The sequence below is a fragment of the Chlamydotis macqueenii genome, chromosome 2 (genome assembly GCF_036417535.1).
Source record: "Chlamydotis macqueenii isolate bChlMac1 chromosome 2, bChlMac1.mat, whole genome shotgun sequence".
Lineage (NCBI taxonomy): Eukaryota > Metazoa > Chordata > Aves > Otidiformes > Otididae > Chlamydotis > Chlamydotis macqueenii.
Window position 1 is genome coordinate 163863539 of NC_141557.1, and position 22425 is coordinate 163885963.

At 50.1% G+C, this 22425-nt stretch overlaps 1 protein-coding gene across 26 annotated transcripts in view; it reads left to right on the forward strand.

Moving 5' to 3' along the window:
• Positions 1-22425, forward strand: part of SCRIB (scribble planar cell polarity protein) — a 110847-nt gene that overhangs the window by 41013 nt on the left and 47409 nt on the right. For all 26 annotated transcript variants that reach the window (XM_086741439.1, XM_086741424.1, XM_086741427.1 and 23 more), the window contains 8 exons: positions 9475-9564; positions 10131-10208; positions 12349-12663; positions 13153-13233; positions 19100-19357; positions 19604-19714; positions 21409-21585; positions 22016-22132. In XM_086741439.1, the coding sequence (XP_086597565.1) occupies positions 9475-9564; positions 10131-10208; positions 12349-12663; positions 13153-13233; positions 19100-19357; positions 19604-19714; positions 21409-21585; positions 22016-22132 (1227 nt within the window). The remainder of the gene's footprint in view (positions 1-9474; positions 9565-10130; positions 10209-12348; positions 12664-13152; positions 13234-19099; positions 19358-19603; positions 19715-21408; positions 21586-22015; positions 22133-22425) is intronic.

Consider the following 22425-nt stretch of genomic DNA (forward strand, 5'->3'; position numbering starts at 1 on the left):
CTGCGGCTCATGTAGAAGGTTCAGTTTCTAGAAAAATCAGTGAAAGCAAACTGTGGGACTCGGACTGAGAGTGCTGTAAGTGTGAGCTGAACTCGGGCACCGCACGGCTGGGACACCTCGTTCCTGCTGAAAGGGGTGCCCTTGCCATCTTCCCTCGCACGCTGGCTGTGAAAAGCACGTGCCTCAGTGAACAGGTGGAGGGCAACAGGAGAAATACTCAGGGCCTTAAAGGCAACTTACTGTCTGAGCAGAGAATTAGCGTGGGAAGTGACTGATCCCAGGAACAGCATCTGCCTGCTCTTTCCAGGGATGGTTTCATGTCCTTGAGAAGAGCCTGTTAGCGCTGAACCAATGGGCTGACAAAACTGAGCGAGGCCTTTGCAGAGTGGAGGGCCTGGTGCACCTTGAGCAGCACAGTTTCAGTTCGTAGTGCTACTGTCACACTCCTTGTGTAATTTTGTACAGCTCTTAGAGAGAAGGAACTATGCATTGTGTGTTCTTTAAGCCTAAACTAATCCTGAGCCAAAGACTAACCTTGCCAGAGTAGAGCTGGAGACACGTGCCTAACTCTGCCAGCACCCCAGCATCAGGGTGTAGGGAGCCTGGTGCTGTGGGTGCAGCCGGTGCTTCCAGAGCTCCTGTAGCTGTCAGTGCTGCGGGACTCGGTGACAGTGGAAGAAATAATTCTGTTAAAGCATGTGGTATCTGATAGTGGGTATCTGGATTCCACTGCTGGCTGTTCATGGAGCCTCAGGCTCCATCTGCCCTGCAGAAATGGCTGTGTCTGAGTTGTGGGGAGGCTTTTGGAGGAGGAAAGCAGCACGTTGAGCTGCTGCGTGAAGGCACGAGGGTGCACCTGAAGTCTGGTTGTTTTCAGATTTTTTTTTAAGAAATAGGCCAAACTGTTGGAGGGTTACAGCATAAGAAAAACTACTAAGCAATGTGACCTGTAAATTTTAAACCCTGGAAAGATTAATAAACCTCTCTTGGATAACACAAGAAAGATCACGTTACCTGTATCTGCTCGGCTGGCTGGCCTAGAATGCACCTGCTGACAGAGCAGAGTCCTCTTGAAGACACGAAAAGGTGCAACACTCTGCTTTCTCTCATTTAATGTTTTAGATGACCGAAGTTCCCATTGAGCAAGGGAAAATACACCGTATTTTCTGTGTGAATTTGTCTGGCTTTTAATTGATTGCCGTGGGAAGTTTTTATCACCTTTCCTGCTGGGTGAAAGGGCCCTTGGTGTTCATTCTTCTGCCGTCAGCCACCGGTGGTCTGGAGGCAGGGGTTGTGGTCTCTTCTGGCAGGTGCACACCTTCACATTCAGGTCTGTTAAGGCCCGGTTTGAATACGATTCGCCTACGAAGTGGCAGAGATTACGTGCGATTGCTGCTTATTCATCACAATAGCTCACTCTGTGTCAGCTGCACATTTTGTCTGATCTGGAGCTTTCTTAAGGACCAAGTGGCAAACTGGAATGGTTTCTCACAGACATGCAGAACTATCTGCAGAGTTTCCTTCTCCCGCTTTTAAGTGTGCGATCATCTAGATCGCGTTCTCGAACAGACAGCAATAGAGGGGAGATACTGGGTTTGAACAGAACACTCCCCTGCAAATCTGGGTTTCGCTTTTGAAATAGGACAACACGATGTATCTAACAGATACGGGTCTTACTGCTTAGGACGAGGATTATACAAAAAAACTTAGGCATTAAAAGAACCCCTGTAGAAATCACGGGGATCACTCCCTCTTGTAAGATAGATTCCCATTCCCTCTCTTCTCGCTGCCTTTTCTTCACCTGTTCTACTGGAATGCAGCTTTGTTGACTGTGGATAACATGACAGTTCATTCAGACTTGGGTTCATTAACTTCCATAGTTTTTCTTCCACTTCAAGTGTGGTAGTTTCTATTCACGGATGAATTCTCTTTAGCCACCGAGCTTTTGTTCCTGCGTTCAACGTCAAGGTCCTCAGGGAGTTTTGTCCCCCAGATTGTTGGGGTACCTAACGATGTCTCTGCTTGTGTGTTTTAAAATGAGTGATGCCAGGTTTAGTGCAAGAATTTTCCGTTCATCTCACTGTCACCTTGGACAAACACTCTCCTACCATGCTGCTGCCCTTAGCAGCACAAAGTAGAAACAGATTTTAGAAGAGAGTTGTAAATTCTCCAGTCCTTTCAGTCGTGTAATTGTGTATTAATGATGGGCTAAAATGGACCTTTAGAATGGTAAGGAATTACGGGGCTGAGAGGAGTTTCTAAGTGAAGTTTTGTAGGCAGAAAGATGCAAAATTAATGACTATACCAATGATTTTACCACACAAAAAGAATGAATAAGAACAGGAATAGAAATTCTTTACTGCTGAAGAGAGGAAGAAATGTAGTGTGTTTCAGTGTCCCTTATTCCACCTGAATCCGCAGGACTTCCCTGTCTAGGTTTTTGTCTATTTCTGGGAATAGTTCAAGGCTCGGTAGCTTTGTCTCATGCTCATTTTATTTCTCTTTATCTAAGAAGCTGACTGTTTTCATTTCTGAGGAGATCTGTCCTGGGGCATTCCATAGTTTAGCCAGCCCAGTTCCTTTCATGGTCCTGTCTTTTGCTGTTGGCGTTTCCGTGCCTGTGGCAAACCTGGGTGCCCATCGTGGTAAGGAGAAAGTACTAGCTCCTCAAATCCCTATTTCTGGAATTCATTAATGCAAGAACTAATCATAGAATCATAAAACAACCCATGTTGGAATGGACCTGGAAAGGCCCAGCGTTTTGTGGGAAAGAGAGCCTAGATGAGATGATCTAGCACCCTGAGCAATCGCATCTTGAAAACCTCCACTGGTGGGGACTCGCCCATGTCCATAGGGAGTTTGTTCCAGTGAATGATTGTTCTCACTATAAACACTTTTCATCAAGATGAAATCGTATCTCTATATAGACACACATTTATAGATATGAACATTCATATGCATAATGATATATGATTCATATGCTACATCAAACGATGTGTGGGCAGCGGTCAAGGGAGGGGATTCTGCCCCTCTGTTCCACTCTGGTGAGACCCCCCGCCCCACAGCACTGCATCCAGCTCTGGAGCCCCCAGCATCAGAAGGACGTGGAGCTGTTGGAGAGGGTCCAGAGGAGGCCACGCAGATGATGAGAGGGCTGGAGCAGCTCTGCTGTGAGGCCAGGCTGGGAGAGCTGGGGCTGTTCAGCCTGGAGAAGAGGAGGCTCCGGGGAGAGCTGAGAGCGGCTCCCAGTGCCTAAAGGGGGCTGCAGGAGAGATGGGGAGAAACTGTTCAGCAGGGCCTGCTGTGACAGGACGAGGGGTGATGATTTTAAAACAGAGAGAGGCAAATTCAGACTGGATGTAAGGAAAAAATTTTTTACGCTGAGGATAGTGAGGCACTGTCCCAGGTTGCCCAGAGAGGTGGTGGGTGCCCCATCCCTGGAAACGTTCCAGGCCAGGTCGGTCGAGGCTCTGAGCAACCTGATCCGGCTGGAGATGTCCCTGCTTCTGGCAGGGGGGTTGGACTGGGTGGGCCTTAACGCTCCCTTCGCACCCAAACCATCCTTGATTCTGTATGATAGCCATGTATTCCTATCTATGTGTGTTCACAGCAAGTTTATTATAGCCGTATAAACTTAATGACTTAAAGTCATAATACTTAATATTTTAAAAAATTCATCCTTTCTTGTCCTCACTTAATGAGATGTTGTTCACTGTCTTTGAATGCCTTTGGGAAGGGGATCTGCAAGCATTCAGAGCATTCAGCACTGCAGGTTGCCTGTGCTGTCGGTCCGGGGCTGGCGAACTGCCCTTACTTGGCGCTCTGGTTGGAACTGAACTGAGTGCAGGGGTGGTTAGTAAGAAGGCAGTGAAGTTCTTGACTCCCCCGACCTGTACCCTGCCATCCCTGCCTTGCAGGTATCCATTCCCTTGGTAACTGAAAATCCATCTGAGCAGAGGAAGAAATAACATCAGAGCCAGAGAATCTCCAGCTCGCACGCAGCAAGTTGCCCGCCTGCCGGGGCAGGATCTTTCCCTCATGCTCCTTTTTCCATTGTTCATTTTAATTTAGTTCTCAACAGCTTGTGCAGTAACCTCCACCTTCCGTTTGGTCACTGGTATTTCCAGCCTGCCCCCGTGTCCTCACGAGGTACTGCTTGCCGAAGCCAGCCAGATTTAGCTCTTCTCATCTTTCCTGGAGAGCCAGTGCTCTGGCGCCCGAGCTGCTGTGCGTCTCATGTTTCTGTGCTGTGTCAGTTCCCTCTCTTTTGTGGAGGTGTTCCTGGCAAAAGGGCGCACAGAGCTGATGGTGACGCCGGTGTAAAGACTCCCTGATGGTGGGTGCGAGGGCTTTCTTCGGGGACTGGGAAGCACAGACTGTAGCAAGACACGGTGATCCTTCCACTGGTGTTTCCCAGGTCCTTGCCGTCTGTAGTCTGGGGTCTCTGGGCTGTTCGTACTCTTGTACGAGATGCAGTGAGCTGCTGGCTGTGAAATTGTCTGATCTCTCCAGTCCCTTTAACACATTTTAGTTCCGCAGTATTTAGTGGTAATAAATTATGTCATTTACTTGTGCTTTATATTAAAAAGCATTGTTTTGAGCCTGCTGCTGGAATTTCATTGGGTATCCCTAATTCCTTTTTTTGTTACAAACATGGAATAACCGTTTCCTATAAAGTTATTGCTGGCCTGAAAAGATAAGAAGATGCCTATCCCTCCCGTGTGTGAAGGCTCCTCGCCTCCCCCCGTGGAACTATGGACACTTTTGCTGCCACTGATCTGGAATAAGACCAGGCCTGATGCAGTTCTCGGCAGAACCCTACGCTGGCTCTTCGCTGTTACGAGTGCGTGGCCTCTGCTGGTTCTCAGCTTGTACAACACACCCCTAAAACAGCGCCGCGTGGTGTCAGTGAGAATGTCTTGTGGTAACGCGTTTCATGTTTTACAGAAGTCTGCGTATTAAACCTTTGCTGTGACTTTATCAGCCAAGTTTGGAGGCTTACCAAGGAATGAAAGAGAGGTGTGTGTGTATTTTTTGAGAGACCCAGTTTTCATAAAATTCCACTGTTTGGCACGAGTGCTATTTCTGTGTGCCTGGTGAGAGGCATGCGTGTTCTGTAGTTACTGCTCTGGAACTGGTGCTGGGATGATGCGCTGACAGTTACGGGCGTCACCCTGTGCAGTCTCTTAGTCTAGCAGCACGATGCAGGTGCTGTTTCAGGGTAGCAGGGTTCCAGAATTTTGTAAGTGCTCTGTAAGCACGTCAGAGATCTCAGTCAGTTGTTAGGAGTCCTGCGTACAAGTTGTCCAGTCCTTTTGACTTTTAAAATGGTTATCCCTTATTAGAATCACAGAATCATAGAATGGTTTGGGTGGGAAGGGACCGTTAAAGGCCACCCAGTCCAACCCCCCTGCCAGGAGCAGGGACATCTCCAACCGGATCAGGTTGTTCAGAGCCCCGGCCAGCCTGGCCTGGGATGTTTCCAGGGATGGGGCCTCCACCCTCTCTGGGCAACCTGGGACAGTGCTCCACCACCCTCATTGTAAAAAATATTTTCCTAATATCTGATCTAAATCTCCCTCCCTCTATTTTGAAACCATGACCCCTGGTCCTGTCACACCAGGCCCTACTGAAGAGTCTCTCCCCATCTTTCCTGTAGCCCCCTTTGGGCACTGGGAGGCCGCTCTAAGGTCTCCCCTCATTGATGGTATTTAATGGATTCTTCAGCTGCTGTTGGAGTCAAGTGTGATTCATCACCTTCATGTGATGTGTATGCATCATCATGCTTCTGTGCAAATACAGATCAGAAGTATTTGTGGCGTGTTCAGCCTGGAGAAGAAAAGGCTCCGGGGAGACCTGATAGCGGTCTTCCAGTACCTCAAGGGAGCCTACAAGAAAGATGGGGAGAGGCTGTTCAGCAGGGCCTGTTGTGACAGGATGAGGGTAATGGTTTTAAAATAGAGGGGGGTAGATTTAGATTGGATATTAGGAAAAAATTTTTTACAATGCGAGTTGTAGAACACTGGAACAGGTTGCCCAGAGAGGTGGTGGAAGCCCCATCCCTGGAAACGCTCAAGGCCAGGCTGGATGAGGCTCTGAGCAACCTGATGTGGTTGGAGATGTCCCTGCTCCTTGCAGGGGGGTTGGACTGGATGACCTTTGAAGGTCCCTTCCAACCCTAACCGTTCTATGATTCTATGTTTGCGTTTTCTGTGTCGTTGTTGGCAATCCAGCCTTATTTAAGGTTTCAAGTGACGTGAATGTGGAGATTAGATACTTGGGTGCCTCCATACGTGTAGCAAGTTATAAAAAGATGCCTGTGCATGCCGACACTTGCGGACTTCTGGAAATAAAGCCCTGACACCCCCGCTCCCTTGGGAATGTCAGGAAGAACAGCTCAGGCTTTCAGCAGGTTTGGAAGTACAGCAGCTCTGTGCTTTGGTGGTTGGATCCTGTGAACCTCTGGTTTGCAGCCTCTGTGTCTGCTGTGCCCCCGCCAAAAGCAAGTTGCAAAGATCGATAGCTGGCAGTTGCAAGGCACAGCACTGAGCAGTAGTTCAGGGCTCTCGGGCAATACTCCGTCGTCTCTGGCCACTACTGAGAATGAAGCCTGTCCCTGTGTGCAGCGTGTCTGGTTTCTCCAGGATGGTGCACATTTGCTCGCTGCAAGTTGGAAATCCCACAGGATCAAGTGAATCCCTTAAAAGATAGCTGTGTTAAAATGAGATGAAAAATAGGCTGAGATGGGGTCAGTCCTTGTTTGAGTGTGTTCCCTGAGCCATACAGGCAGAAGCACAGGGGGCACTGAGGGAGACAGAGAAGGGAGGGAGATGCAGCTGCTTCCTTGTCTTGTGCTCCGGTGCTGTCAGTGGTAAATGGGTTTTGCCCTGGTCTCAGTGGGACTTCAGGGAGATGACAGCTCTAGGCTGAAGGGGCAGCTTCTTCAATTATCCCGCTTTTCTCCCTCCCCAGTAGTGCTTTCCTGTGGAGAGCGTGGATGCTTGTCTGTCTAGGAGGAGCTAGGAAAAAACTCTGGATATGTTGCCTGCTTAATGAAGGTTTGTCATTTCTGCAAGGGAAGGAGCCAGAATCGTTGAGCAACGTGTTTCTAGGTGGAGAATGTCACAGGTCAGTTGTTATGAGATGAGCTGTAGCTGGGCAGCGGGTGGATCCTGGCTGTAGGGGAAGAAATGCAAGAAGAGAAAAACACCCAGGATGGTCGTTGGCAGGCGTGATTGCGGGGGGAAGCCGTGCTGTCCCCGCTGTGAGGGCGGCCCGTTGCGGCGTTCCCAGTGTATCAGTCTGGACGTCGTGGAAGTCCGGGCAGCTCTGAAGCAGCCGTAGGACAGATGCAGTTCTGCGAAGAAATAGCGTACAGGATTAGTGCAAAAAGCGGTGTCTGGGCTGTAATATGAAATACTGAATATGAAACTGAAAGGCCGTTACAGGCTGCTGGATCCGGTCCGTTCTGTCCCAGGTTCATATTCATGTCAATTGTTCTTTTCATGGACTTCAGACAAACATTCACCAGTTCAATTTCTTACCACACTGTTTTTATGGGAGAACTTACCGTAGGAGTTTGAAATCTTCTTTCTAGCCTGAATATATTTACGTCAAATTCAAGCCTGTTTGCTGTTGTTCTAGCAGCGTCTTCAGTTAGGTGTGGCTCCTTCTCGGTGATTTGCGTTTTCTATGTATGTTGATAGATCTAAGGTTCTTAACCCTCAGTCCACGTGACTTCTCTGCCAAATTTCACAGTATTTTCAGTCTGGTTTCTATGAATTTGTGAAATCCACGGATTTTGCTCTTTATCTGTCAGTTAGTATACACAATCAACTTCTGTGCAACAGAAAGTGGCTTTCTGTAGCTGGTGACATTGTATATTCCTCATTCATTGTCAAAAATAGCAATCCTGTCCTGTTGGCTCAGGCACTGAGCAGAACCATCAGCCTTCTTACTTAGAAGTACCTGGATCCTCCTATTAGAATGTTCTCTAGTCCTTGTCTGGAGACCTCATGTTCCATTGTCTTTAGAAGTTTTTGTGTTGAATATAGATGTAAGTCTTTAGAGCGTTACTAAAATCCAGTGAGGCTGGAAGAAAATAAACAGCATTTGTAGTTAGATCCTTCTTCACGCAAGAAGCGTTAGTCCAATCTGTAACTGATTTTAACGTGCCATCAGTGACATGCTGTCCTATCTCATGACCACCACATTTCCCTGTCTCACTTGACTAATCCTGGCTGTCAGTACTTGGATTTTGCTCAGGCTCTAGGTCTCGCACTGGAGATGACGTACTTACAGTCTGTGTAGAATCAGGGATTTCCTTGTGAAGATCCCAGCAGCTTTCTGGGCACCGAAGGAAATGGCAAGGAACTTCATTTAAGTTCTGCATTTCCTGCTCTGGCTTTCTTTTTATGGTTTTGTTTTAAACTCAGCAGAAGGTGAAGCCCCACAGGCTGTTGCTCCTTTCATTGTAGGGAGTGAAGAAGGATTTGAAGGGGGGGTTAAGGAAAGCAAGTCTCCTGCTTCTTTTGCTGCCCGCGCTGTGGCCGGGCAGACCTGATGTTGAAGCTAGACACCTCTGCAGCAGCCGCTCTCTGTTCTGGACTTTGTTTCCAGAGAAGTGACATCTGGAGGACAGCAAATTTGGTTCTCTCCAGGAGTCCGTGTACATTCTGTCACTTACCTCAGCAGCTCCTTGGCCCTGACAGATCCCTGAGAGAGTCCGGTCTATCCCTGTGTCCTGCCACATGCTCCCTGTCTTCCTTCTCATGACTGGCGCAATGTGAACAGTTTATGTCGGTGTCCTGAGTATAAGCAATTTCAGTTCGAGTTTGCCCAAAAGTTTTGCTATTGGAAGTGTGCGTAAATTGGTATTAGAGGTGGGAGTCAGGAAGGAGAAGGGACTTCTGGACAGCACAGTTACACTCCTGAGCCTGCCTGTGCAGAGAGAAGAGGAAGGAGCCAGCTGGACAAAGCAGATGGCTTTTCTGGAATCACTGATTTCCATCGCTAGAGCAAGGCCGGGTGTGTCCAGGGTCTTCCGGAAGAGGTGCGGTGGAGTGACCCTTAACGTCCCAGCAGCTGTATGGACTAACACTCCAAAGGGAGCCACGTGGTAGAGCTGGGCGGTGATGCGAACACCCTCCCTGTTTCTTTATCTAGTCCCGTCCCACTGCTGCTCAGTTTACTTTGTGGTGGACATCTTGTTCTGATGTGTTCATTACAGGCAAACTGACTCTTGGTCCTGAGATTTGACTCAGGACTCCACTGTGAAGCAGGATGTGTTTGTTTAAACGTATGGTGACTTTGAGGCATGGCTGCCCCAGCTTGCTCAGATACCTGAGCAGAGGCGTGCAGATAGAGTTTGTACGCTTGTGCTTTTTCTTTAAGTAGTCACCCCTTGCTGCTCAGGATGTTTTGGGCGTTCTCTTGTCTGCGCTGACCTGTAACCTGTGTCCCTTCTGCTTCCAGTTGACACTGACTATCGTGCGGCAGACGGGGGGGCTGGGCATCAGCATCGCAGGGGGCAAGGGCTCCACCCCCTATAAGGGTGATGACGAGGTAAGACCCGGGGCTGTGTCACTGCTGAAGCACCCCCTTCCAGGGACCAGCTCCGTAGCTGGAGGCTGGGTGTCCCTGCGTGGCTGGGCTTTCAGAGCAGGGCGGGAGCAGCCCTCGGCCCGGCCCGCAGCAGGAGGCTGGCGGGGCTGTGCAGGCTCTTGCTTCTGGCACACACCTTGTACCTTCCTGCTGCTGACTACAGAGAGCAGCCCTGAGAACAGCTGCTTCCTTCCCATCCGTGCCCCGACGTACAGGGCTCACAGGGCAGAGCGTGGGCTGTCTTCCACACGTGTGGTGGCATCAGCTGCATCATGTTCTCAACCCACTGGAAAAGGATTAAAGTGTCATTCCCTTCTCCCCTTTGTCACCTGTGGGGCAGCCTTGCAGTGGGATTTCTTTCCCATTTCTACCAGCTCCTGAGTGGGGTGGCGTGGCTGTCCTGTCCCCACAGCCAAGGTGTGGGATTGGCGAGGGATCTCCCCTTTCCCTTAAGCTGAATGGGGTGGAGTGCAATTCAGAGGGTTGGAATGGGCTGCACCTCTTCTAACAAGTGTTTTTGTTTCCAGGGCATCTTCATTTCCCGTGTGTCAGAAGAGGGTCCTGCAGCTCGTGCAGGGGTTCGTGTTGGGGACAAGCTTCTGGAGGTAAGAACTTAGCTACTGTGGAGTACACACTTCTGATGACTTGAGAGTGGAGGGAGAAGCGTGGTTGGGTAGTTATGTGAGTCGTGCTGGTTTGTAGGCCAAATTAAGCATCAGGAGCTGTGCAAGAGCAAAACAAAAATCCCCTGGCTCTAAGAGTTAGTTGTTTAATTAACATTAAACAATGTTTAATTAACATTGCTGCTTTATGAGGACAGAAATTGCTCCTGTGTTCACTCTCTCCCAGCTCTGAAGTGTTGTGTAACCCAGGTGGGAAGAAACTCGCAGCAGCATGTGCCCGCGTCCTCAACAGGCTGACCAGCCGGCCTCTACACGTCCGCTTTTCTGCGTGGGGCAAAAGTGGACCTTGTAAGATAACTTCTTAACCAGGGAGCCAGCCATATTGCCTACTTGCCTGTCTTCAGATTATTTTAAAACATGATTAATCACACAGGATTGAGATGCACTGGAGGAAGGATTGATTGCTTTTCAGAGGGAGCAGAGGTCACTACAGTGCTGGACGGAGATCAGAGGAACAAGTGGTCTATATTTGGGGCACTGGCCTGTGCGCATGTGATCTGGTGGTGTCTCGAGGTATCTCATGCACTCCTACTCGCTGCAGCCTGCGTATTAGCAGTGGAGGCCTGGACATTCGTCTGAGTAGATGTTCCAGTCTTTCTCACCGCTTACCTGGCATCAGCCACAGTAGAAGTCAAAGAAAGTGCTGTACGGTTCTGTAATTAGAAGTTTTTATAGTGCTTCACGAGAAAAACTTGATTCTGGAGTTTCAGAAGTTACCTTGTTCGCTTCTGCAGTTGTCCTAGGATTTTGGTAATTCCATGAAGTGTAAGTCTGAGAAGGAACATGCACTTGATCTAGTGTGGTCTCTTGTATGTTTTAGGGCATTAAGTGTCAGCAAGCATCCTTACGCTGCATGCCTCATGTTGCATTTTGCTGCAGAATCACTTCCAAAAGGGAGTCAGATCTTGAAGATTTTGAGAAATGAATGATTATTCCCTTTCCCAAAAGTTAAATTCTTGGCACTCTACTATTTCTTATAAAGTAGAATCATAGAATCATAGAATGGTTAGGGTTGGAAGGGACCTAGTAGATCCCTCTTCAGTCACAGCTTTGGGAAAGGACTGGGTTTTTGAGTTCTGGTTCACTTCCCATGACGCCCATCCATCTATGCCTCCTGCAGAAGCGGATGTGCCCTCACAACACAACTCAGAGATTTGTGGTGTTCCTTCTAAAAGACTGTGTCATGTCCACAAGTAAGGCGTGGCTGAGGCCTGTCAGACTTGGGTCCGTTCTCACTGGCTGTGGATTGTAAGGAATCCCTCTTTACCCCTAGAGCAGCGATACAGAGCGTTGTTCGGTAGTGAAGGCTGTGATGGGAAGAAACCCTAAATGCCATGAAGTGGAGGAAATAGATTTGAACATCTAGTTCTCAGGCTGAGCCCCAGTCTTTCCTGTAAGTGTGTGTTAATAAGAAATGAGGTAGCTGCTATGAAGAGAAGATTCTTCAGCTTTGTGGGCCCCTGCTTTGCATTTCCTCAGTCTTCTGATGTGGTAGGACTTTTTTTCTGAAGTCAGGGAAGCAAGAGTGAAGGGAATCAGGTTGCTTCCCCGGGAGCTGAAGAACCTGGTGTCCTCCCTGCAAGTACTTTACTGGATTTGCGTGAAGGGAAAGGAAGTGGGTGTTTCAGGGTGAAGGAGGTAGACGTCCTTCATGAAGGTGAAGAAGAAGTTGTGTCGACCCGAGTTGTACTGAGATTTGTTGGGGGAGACAGTTCTGGGTGAGTGGTTGTCTGTCTGGGAGTCTGTTGCCTGCAGGGATGACACAGGTGATAGGGAAACTGGAGCTCCCTGTGGGGGAGAATTCCTCTGAAAGGACCTTCACTGTGCTTGGCGGGGGCTGCCCTGGCCTGGGATAGGCAGCGCGTGTTGTGGGAGCCTCCTGTGCCGTGCAGGCTGCAGGTGAGGGCTGGGTACCCCTCTGGGAGCCAGGTGTCGGCCCAGCTCTGGGGCGGATGAGCTGAGCTTCGGCGGGGCAGCGGTTTTAAGGCTGGAGCTGTCTGTGCAGCTGCTGAAAGAACTCCCTGCAGAGGTAAAAGTTGTGCCCGGCTCTGTCTGTCCCCAGGTGAATGGCGTGTCCCTGCACTGTGCCGAGCATCACGTGGCAGTGGAAGCTCTGCGTGGATCGGGAAGCTCTGTCTCCATGACAGTTCTGCGGGAGCGGATGGTGGAGCCAGAGAACGCCATCACTGTCACACCGCTGCGCCCTGAGGATGACTACAGCCCTCGTGAGAGGAGAGGTGGTCTGCGCTTCCCAGAGCGACCCGAGGGGGCACCTCCCACAGAGAGATATTCCACCTGCCTCATGCGCAATGAGAAGGGCCTGGGCTTCAGCATTGCTGGCGGCAAGGGCTCCACGCCCTACCGGGCTGGTGACATGGTCAGTGGTGATCCCCGGGGAAGGGAGGTGCTTGATCCTTGAGTCTTGGCACTACTTGTCGGAGCAGCACAGGGTCTTCCTCACCCGTGGGCACGCAGCCGTGCAGCATGGCCCTGGGCTGGTGGGCCAGGCAGCCTCTGAGAGCCAGAAGCTACTCTTAAGTCTGGGAAGGAGAGAAGTTCAGAAGGAGGTGGGACTGGGGCTTGCAATCCGTGCCAGTGACATTTAATCTTGCCGCTGTCCTCTTGGCATATATTCTGGGCTGTCGGCCACATGAAGGCTTTGCTGCTGCTGGAGACTTTGCAGGTGGCTCTAGAAGCAGAAGAGGGTTTGTGTGGAGTGAGGAACAAATGGGAAGTGCCAGGGCAGGGGAGGGGTCTGCGAATGGGAGAGGGCTGAGACCTGCCTGGTGTCCAGGAACAGTTCTGGAAAGCCAAGCCTTGGTGAGGAGAAGCACAGGCTGCTCTGACCCTTCTGCCTGTGTTTCAGGGGATCTTTATCTCACGGATTGCAGAGGGTGGTGCTGCCCATCGGGACGGGATCCTGCACGTGGGAGATCGGGTCATCTCGGTGAGTGTGGGTGTGCAGGGAAGGGGTCTGACTCAGCTCCTTGCCCTTCCTCATACAGGGGCTATTTTTCTGTCATTGAGGTTGGATTTTGGGGGTCCTTTTTCAGCTCCTGAGCCTTCTGGGAGAGCATTTAATCCATGTGGTTCTACCCCTGCCTGTGAGTGGTGGTGGGTGCAGTTAATGCATCCCCTTTCCCCAGGCTCTGCATGTGAGTGCTTCCCCACAGGAACGGCTCGGGGCAGCCCGAGCTGTGCTGGAGAGAGGTGACACGACAGCATTGCCCTAGCCTGGTATCCCTCCAGAGCCTTGCTGGGACAGCCTTGGAGGGCTCTGCTGCAGTGTGGCGCGTGGGGTGGGAAGCCCTTTGGGGCACAGCTGACCAGCTCCTGCGGAGAGCAGGGTGGCAGGGTCCGTGTAGGCTGCAGCGGAGGGAGGCTGCCCGAGGGCGGCGTGGAGCTGCGCAGGGCGTACCGCAGTGCTTCCCCTGCTTTCATTGGAAACTCTGGCCCCTGATTCTCTTCCTGTTCGTGCCCGTCGTATGGATCTCACTGCCTCTAACCTCAAGTCTCTCTGCCTAATGTGCCACTTGCTCCCCCTCCTGCGGGAGGGTCTGCTGAGTCTCCTGGCTCTTCCCAAGCTCGCATGCTGCCTCCAAGTGAAAGCTCCTGCATCCCGGTGCTGGTGGTGGGTTTCTGTTCCAGCTGTTGTGGTGAGAGCACGTGTTACCACTGAGCTGGCGTGAGTAAACACTGATACAGCCTTGTCAGTGCTGGCTTCTGTCTGCTCTATCCCTAGGCTGGGGGCTGTGTTGAATTTACTCTGGCACAAAATTTTAGTGGAGCTCCGGCCCAGGTCTGACATTGGTATCTTGGCAGGAGACTTGAACTGGTACAGCATCTCTGCCTCCTTGCTGGTGCTTCCCTCTCCTCCCAGAATCAAGCCCTGGCCCTGGCTGTTGCCAGAGAGCATAAATTATTTTGGTTTTACCCATCCTTGATGCTCCACTGGTACAGAGGCATGACTGAGAGGCGTAATTGCAGGCACACGGCCCATCGTGTGGTGTTGGATTTGCTCTACCTGTGGCCAGAAGGAAACACAAGATCTCAGAATAGAACCAAAAGTCAAACCTGTCTCTGCTCCCTGTTAGCAGCTCTATTTATATCTGTGGGCAGCTTCATAGGAAAAGCAGATCTAATTTCCCAGCAATAGCTTGCAGTGTCTCCAGACTGCAGTGTATGGGCTCGGGGCCTACAGAACTCAGGGCCTTTGTGAGATTTTAGTGTGGGTGAAGGCCTGGCTGTCGTTAGTCCTGTGACACGCCCCGCTGCAATGGTGAGTGCAGCGTTACTGCGTGGGTAGGAAACATGTCCATGCTTGGGAGCATGATCTCCGCTCTCAGGGACGTTACCTGTGCTAAAGTGTGTGCAGTCATAAAAGGTTTAGTGCTGAGCATCAGCTGCAGCTCACATCTTATGCTCAGTTTTGATGAAAGCCGGAACAAATTATTGTCTTCCAGGAGAAGACTTACCTAGCCTGGACTGTTCACCTAATTTCTGTGCCTTCTGGCGAGTGTCAGGCTGTCACTTCTCCAGCAGCTGTGCCTCTTGGCAGCAGGTGCCCTTCTGCAGGGTTCACGGCTAAGTATGGTATCCACAGAGTGGTCCTGTTACATCCTGAGGCCTCTCATACCTTCTCGGTGATACTTGTCCTCGAGAATATCCGCTTGCTGTAAGAGATGCATGAGCAGCTGTGCGGGTTCCGCTCCGTCTCTGGCAAAGTGCAGTGCTAGGTTAGAACTGTGGGCCTGCCCTGGCCCGGTGAATACTGGTCGTTGAGGGAGTGTCTGTTCACTTCAAAGCCGTGCCCACGGAGCACCCCATAAATTCCCTGTTTGCCACAACTTTTTTGAAGCAGGGATTGCCCATTTTTGTTGGAAAGCTTTTCAGGTTGCGGTGATTCCCGGGATGTGCAGCGCAGGTTGCGTGTGTTCCCCTGTGTCTGCGTGGGGAAAGCAGGAGGGCCCTCGTTAGGATGCGAGCGGTTTCGTAGGTCCAGCAGGCCCAGGCCCATGTCCAAAGCCGTGGTCTCCTAGTCATGCCTCAGTTCTCACTTTGCCAAAGAATTGTTTTCTTAGAAAAAGAAATACAGCACAGCTTCACACTCTTCCCCTGTGCTCTAAATCGTCCTGGCCTTCTCTGCCGGGAAGGACTGGGATAGCTCCTTTTACTTTCTTAAGGGGGCTTTGAGTACATGGCTTGAAGAGCCCAGCCTAGATCTCCCTTCAAAGTTAACACCCCACAAAACTCACCAGTGATTGACTACTAACTCCAGCTTTCCACATATTCTAGTGTGTCTTGAGAGCCATCGCAGGCATCTTCAGAGTCCTTTTGGTGGTGGAAGACACGGGGCAGGGAGCTGCCAGGCAGGGCAGTGTTTGAGAGTTTGATCGTGGGGTGGGAATCTAGCAGGGAGAGTGCAGAACTGGGAGCAGCAGCTAAGGGTTTTGGAACAGAACTGGGAATAGACTGAAGAAAACTGATTCTGGGGGAGATTTAGGACAGCAGTAGCACCAGGTGACACACGGGGGTCCTAATGAGAGCGGTTTGATCACTAAGAAATTTCCCAGAATAACATAACCCACGGGCACTCACACGAATGCGTGGGGCTGGGAAAGGACAGGTGACACACTTTCCCATCCTCTGCGCCCTTAGACAGCCGAACCGCGCTGGCTGGCCTTGTTCTTTTGCTAAGCAGAGACATAGCAGCAAAGGCCCCTGCAAACTAGCTGTCCAGGGGAGACATCGTTACTGCCGGGTAATGGAGAAGTAAACGATGCCATCAAGGGCTGTTACACGCAACACACCTCTGACTCGGGGAGTTCCTGTGGCCCTGTTCGCTGGTCCAGGGAAGTACCACTTTATGCTTTTGGTCTGACCAAGTCTGACTGTTCTCCTCTTCTTGTCAGTGACAGAAAAATCAGAGGGGAACGTGTGAAGTCAAGAGTGCGTGCTGCTGTAGCAGCTCTGTCTGTGGAGCATGTTGGGCCTTGATCTGGTGACAAGAACCTAAGGGCCAAGTCTTTCTGCATGCCGTCTTTGTTGAAAATGGGTGTATCTGGCAGACGGGAGGACCCAAGGGGATCCTCCCTTCCCAGTCCACTGGACACGAGGCTGCTGCTTTCCCCCATTCCCAGGTCCAGCCATCAGGAAGGCTAAGTGCAGATTCCAAAGATGAGACACACTGCAGACATGGCTGGGTACAGATGTACACCAGCTGGAAGAGGGCCACCCACATAAACACCGACAGTCCTCGCAGGGCGTGGGCAACTCACAACTTAACCCTGCTCCTGCCCTCTGCTAGTCAGGTTTAAGGTTTGCTAGTGGAACTTGCACATACACTCTCTCACTCAGCTCACGTAAATGTTCATGTCTGCAGGTCTCTTCAGTCTCTGGCCCAAGCATCAAGTTCTTCAGGCTCTTTGGTCAGACTTTGGGCCTTTTATCCAGTTTCTGGGCCAGCTGTTGGGTCTTTCCTCATTTTAGATTCCTACTTGCTGGCTAGTCCAGCTTGAATTTTACGAGTAGATCTTGCGCTCGTACCCAGAATAGACAGCAACCTTGCACAGTGAATGCAAACAGAGTTTGATAAAAAGACAGAGCAGATTCTGGTGGGCAGGCGAGGGGTTGGCCAGGCAGACGTACTGACCCGCAGCCTGCTTGCATGTGATCAGCCTCTTGTATTCTCCACTCTCCCCGTTCTCCCACGCTTGTTCCTCCCCTCTCCTCCTTGGCCACTCCACTTTCCTGGTTGCGATCCTTCTGTTAAACATCCCGTAACAAGTTTTGCACATTCCCACAATCCCCCTTAACTTCCTGTTGCAAGTTGGCTCTTTGCCGTGAGAGCTGTTCTGATAACCCGTGATAACCTTGGTTTCCTCTGCATATTGATTACCAAGTTTTTGGTTGCACTTCTTTAGTGATGCCATTTGAGTGATTCCTTTAGTGATCCATCCGTGAGTGTCTTGAGTCTTGTCTCTGTTACCTGCATTTCATTAAGGTGTGTGCACCTGTGTGTTCAATTTATTCTCTCTCCTGCTTATTGCCTTGTCTCTTACGCTCAGCAACCGTTGCCCAGGTACCTTCACATCCCTCCTCTTCCTGCATGCGTGTGCAGGCTGGCACGCCTTCACGTCCTGCTGCTCGTCCTCTACAGTCGGTGCCAAAGGCGTCGCTCTGGGGACGATCCTCTGAGTAGAGGAGATGCTGTGGGGCTGGGGGTTTCTGTTTGTGTCCAGCATGGCACAGGGCTGTCTCGCCTCTCTTCTTCCGTGCCGTAAGGGGAATGGCACAGGTCGGGTGGTGGTGGCGTTTGTGGAGGTTCTGGACAAAGCCGTGTCAGACTGTGTGCAGCTAGCTTTGTCCAGAAACTGCTTTATTGGAAGGAGCAGGGAGTAACTATAATATTTCTGGGAATTAGAAAGTGAGGAATCGGGCTACAAAATCCAGTTGCTGTTACAAAGTCATGTTATTATTTCATAAGCTGAGCAAACTCCATCTTAACAGCTGTTATTTTTGTGTCCTCATTGTTCATTTTGGAAAGCTTTTCCAGAACCTAAGGACTGGAAACCTTTTAATTTTCAGCTTCAACTTTGTCATGGCGAGTTTTGTCCTTTTGACAGTGTTCTTTCAGGTCAGCCCTCCTGTCAGTATTCTGTCCCTCATACATTCGTGGAGAACAATCACACCCTTTCTGGTCCTTCGAGTTTCTGGCAAGCTGTTTTAAATCTCTGTTCCCCTGCCTGTCGTAGCAGCTTTTCTCTGCACATCGTGTTAGCTTCTGTTAGATAGTATTTTTGTGTGTGAAGGATGAGAATAGTATGCAGTTTTTCAGATGAGTTCTCTTCAGTGCTTTGTACGAATGACATTGCTGCTTCCCTGCAACTGCTGGTACCTCTTTGTCTGAAGCATCACGTGTTTCACTGGTATCACAATACAACTGTAGTTGTATTCTTAAAATTATTTGGCATAGCATATTGGATAGTGTTTTATTGTCCAAAAGAATTCTCGTTTTCCCTTTGTGTCAGCCGGTCGGTTGCTGTGGACTAGCAGAATCTCTTACCCAGTGCTCCCAAGTCTCTTTACACCTGGGGTACACTTTTTATGGCTTAAAACTACATCTTCCCCAGACTGCCATGACCTTGCCCAGCATGGGTGGACAGCAGCCAGTGGCCAGTGGCATGTCCTGTCGCACATCATGCTCTTCAGTGCCTGTGTCTGGGCTTTGAGAGTGATTAATAAGGGCAGATGGCCTAGTGCAAAGGCAGCTGATGCTGTGGCACACTGGTGTGCTGTGGCATCACTTCTGGAAATCACTGTTCTGTCTTTTGCCCATATTGAGATCTTTGGACCCACTCCTTTAATGCAACCCCTTGGGCTTCTTTTGTCATGACCCAGGAGAAAAGCTGGAATGCAAGGCCAAGGAGGAGTGCCAGGTAATGAGCGAGCCACAGCACCGTCTGGGCAATAGCTAGGTTTGTAGAGTTCCAGGTGGAGCATCGTACTTGGTCTTCATGGTCTCCTGGAGCATCACTGGAGCTGTCAGGGCTTGGAGGTGTACAGGGAAGGTGGGAAAGGGGCTGGTAAGCTGTCTGGAAGGAGGATTGCGGTCAGGTGGGAAGGAGCAGGTGCCTGTGTCCCTTTGCCAGATAGGAAGGCACGGGGTAAGTTACAAAGTGCTTTGGGGAGCAGGCTTTTGAGAAGGGGCAGTGTTCCAGCAGAATGGGGTCCCTTAGGTGCTTGGCTGAGTGCTGAAAATGACAGGGTGTACTCGGGTGACGGTCTGACACTGAGTTTGCGGGTTGTTCTAGATCAATGGGGTAGACATGACAGAAGCCAGGCATGATCAGGCAGTAGCGCTGCTTACCGCATCCTCCCCCACCATCGTGCTGCTGGTAGAGAGAGAGGGTGCAGAGCAGCTCAGCGAGGGAGACTCACCAGGCGTGCCACGAGTGCGCATGCACTCCCCACCGCCGCCTCCCAGCCATGGGGAGAGCCCACCGGCGGAGACACCTTCGCTGCAAAGGAACCATCTGCCTAAAGGCCTGGAGGATCAATATCCCATTGAGGTGAGTCTGTCTGCTGGCATATGGGATGGTGTAATCTTGGCTGTCTTTGGGTTGGGAAAATGCGTAGTCTGATGAGAGCTGACCCACTGTGTTATTGGGGCGCTGAGAGGTAATGGGGTGGGTGTCCTGTGGGTGCTTACGTTGTGCTCACTCCTGCAAAATGTCCCTGACTGCATGTTTTGCAGTGTTTGTGGTCCTTATATGATATCCCGTATTCCCTTTGTCTCTGCTTCTTATTCCCTCAAGGAAATTCACCTCGTAAAAGCAGGCGGTCCCCTGGGACTCAGCATTGTAGGAGGCAGTGACCATTCAAGCCATCCATTTGGGATTCATGAACCAGGTGTCTTCATTTCAAAGGTAGGGTCCTGTGTGAGCAGCCTGGCAGTGGACACTCGTGAGCTGTTTGATTATTGGGGTTAGATGAAGGGTTTTGACGCAAGAGTCTGAGAAGTACAGTATAGGCTTAAAAAAAAAAAAAAAAAAGAGATGGCAGAGGGATGCGTGCGTATGTAAAGAGTTAGCGTACACTGGCCATGCTGCTGCTGTTGTAGAAATCTAAACGGCGTGTAAAATCCTACAAATCTGTATAGTTAGCGCTGAACTGTTTGGGGAGAGTCATCTTTTGAAATTGCTGAGCTTGTGTTGGCTTTTAATGGATGCTGGAAAGATGCAGGTGTTTCAGGAAAGCAGTCATTCCTCAGAAAGTGTTAGCAGGATGAATGTAACTGCAAGGAAAACCGGAAGTGCTCATCTGTACTCAGGCCAGCATCCTTCGACTCGACGTTCTCTTTCCAGTGGTGGCATTGGCTGCTGCTGTTTAGAGACAGCACACAAGCCAGCCGCTTGCAGCAGCTCATTCCCCTCGCAGTCCTGCACATCCGCACTCGTTGGATTAGGGATGTTTGAGAGGACATCCCGGCCCAGCCCCTGGATGTGCTGAATCTGTCTCCTCTAACGCCCATGGGTAAAAGTTCAGAACATCGTTTCCTGTCACCTGAAGAAGCACTCTTTGATCTGCTCTGAACCAGTGTCCCACTGGTTACACTGAATGCTCCTCCATTCTTGTGTTGCCAGTCTGGTAAACAGAAGTCCTGTATTCAGCTTCTTCACCTCCTTCGGTGTTCTAAACCTCATTCGTTCTCCTTCCTCAGCTTTCTCTCCAACTCAAACTCTCTCCTAGCCTTCATTTCTCCTCTCAAGGTGCTGCTCTACCCCCTCGTTATTTTAGATGCCTTTCTCTGGACCTTCTCCCACTGTGTTCTTCTCAAGCTGCGGCAGCACAGGATCATTCAGGTCGGAAGGGACCTGCAGAGCAGAGGTGATTTATCTCACTGAAAGCACAGGGCCAGCCTAGATCAGCTTGCTGAGGGCATTGTCCAGGCAAGTTCTGAGTATTGCCAAAGATGGAGATCTCGCAGGCTCTCTGGCCTCCTCTTCCAGTGTTTAACCACTGCTATGGTGAACATTTTCTTCCTTATATCTAGTCAGAATTCTCGTTGTTCCAACTTGGATCCCTTGCCTCCCTCCCTGTACCACTGTGTACCTCTGGTACACAGAAGAAAAGCCTGGCTCCTGTTTTCTCTGTACCACTGTGTTAGGCAGTTGAAGGCAGCAGCTTTAGCTTTCTGGAGGTCTGGAGTTGTACTGACACTGTCAGTGCTGGTACAGTGGCCATTTGTAAAGGCAGACGGTGCACATCCGACAACAGCCCTGCAGTTTAACATCTGAGTTCCTTCAGAATTCTTGTGAGAAAGTTGTATTCTGGATACAGTCACAGGCAAAATAATGGAAAAGCTGACACAGGATTGGTTCAGATGAAAATGATAATATGAGAATGTAAGAACATATCAGATGACACACGAAAGCAAATCTTACTCCATTCTTTGTCGGTGTTCACAGGTATGTTACCCGTTGAGGAACTTTGGCTGCAGAGAGAGAAGTCGAAACAGCCCTCAGAGGATGTTGGAGGATAGCCTAGGGACACAATCAGTGTCTCTCCAAGGAGAGGTGGAATTTCCTTCTCTAGTTGTAATATTAATGATTCGTTGTAGGTCATTCCCCGTGGACTGGCATCTCGCAGTGGGCTCCGTGTAGGGGACAGGATCCTGGAGGTAAACAGTATTGACCTGCGCCATGCTACTCACCAGGAGGCAGTGAATGCCCTGCTGTCCAACACCCAGGAGCTGACCATGTTAGTAAGGCGAGATCCACCACCACCGGGTATGCAGGTAGGTTCTGAGTAAGAGAACTGGGGGGAATCGCGCTCTTCTTCATAGAAGGATCGTTTCTGAAGGCAATTTCTTATCTAGCCAAAAGTCTGGGAATAGGATACAACCAAACTTCTGGTTGAAATTTCCTTCTGTTGTGGCAGAATCCAGTTTCTTGTTAGTATATATCTATTTGAGGACTGTGGAGGGTCTCTTGCCATGCCCATGGTGGTACTGTGATGTGAGAATGATCAGATTTTATGAAGACCAGTCCTGAACAGGAGACAGAAATACAGAAAAGGGCAGAGCCTCATCAAAAGGAGTAAACTGTGCCAAATGAGTGACAGGTCTAATTCTGGTCCTAGAATATGGCCAGCTACTGGAAGGGTTTTCTCAACAACTCCAGTCTGAGTTTGGCTGAGAAACAAGGAGACCTTTTCTGTGTTTACAGGAAATATGCATTGAAAAGGCTCCAGGAGAAAAGCTGGGCATCAGCATCCGAGGTGGAGCAAAAGGTCATGCTGGAAATCCCTTCGATCCCACTGATGAGGGCATCTTCATTTCTAAGGTACCAGACCACTGACTCTGGTTGTGTGCAAGGACTGCTAGGGAAAAGGGTGATCCCTGTGAAACATGTTCAGTGTGCTCTCTCCGCTTTCACTGGGTACGTCAGTTCTCCTGGAGTGTTCTCCATGCAGTGAAGGAGACTCATCTGTTTCCTTTCGTGTTTCCTCCTCTACAACAGCTACAGAATTACTTATTTCATTTGCTGTATTTGCTTTTATTCTGCCTTGTGTTTCTTCTCTTGCCTTTTTTTTTCTGTAACATGAACCCATACATCTTTCCTTTTCCCCTCTGTTC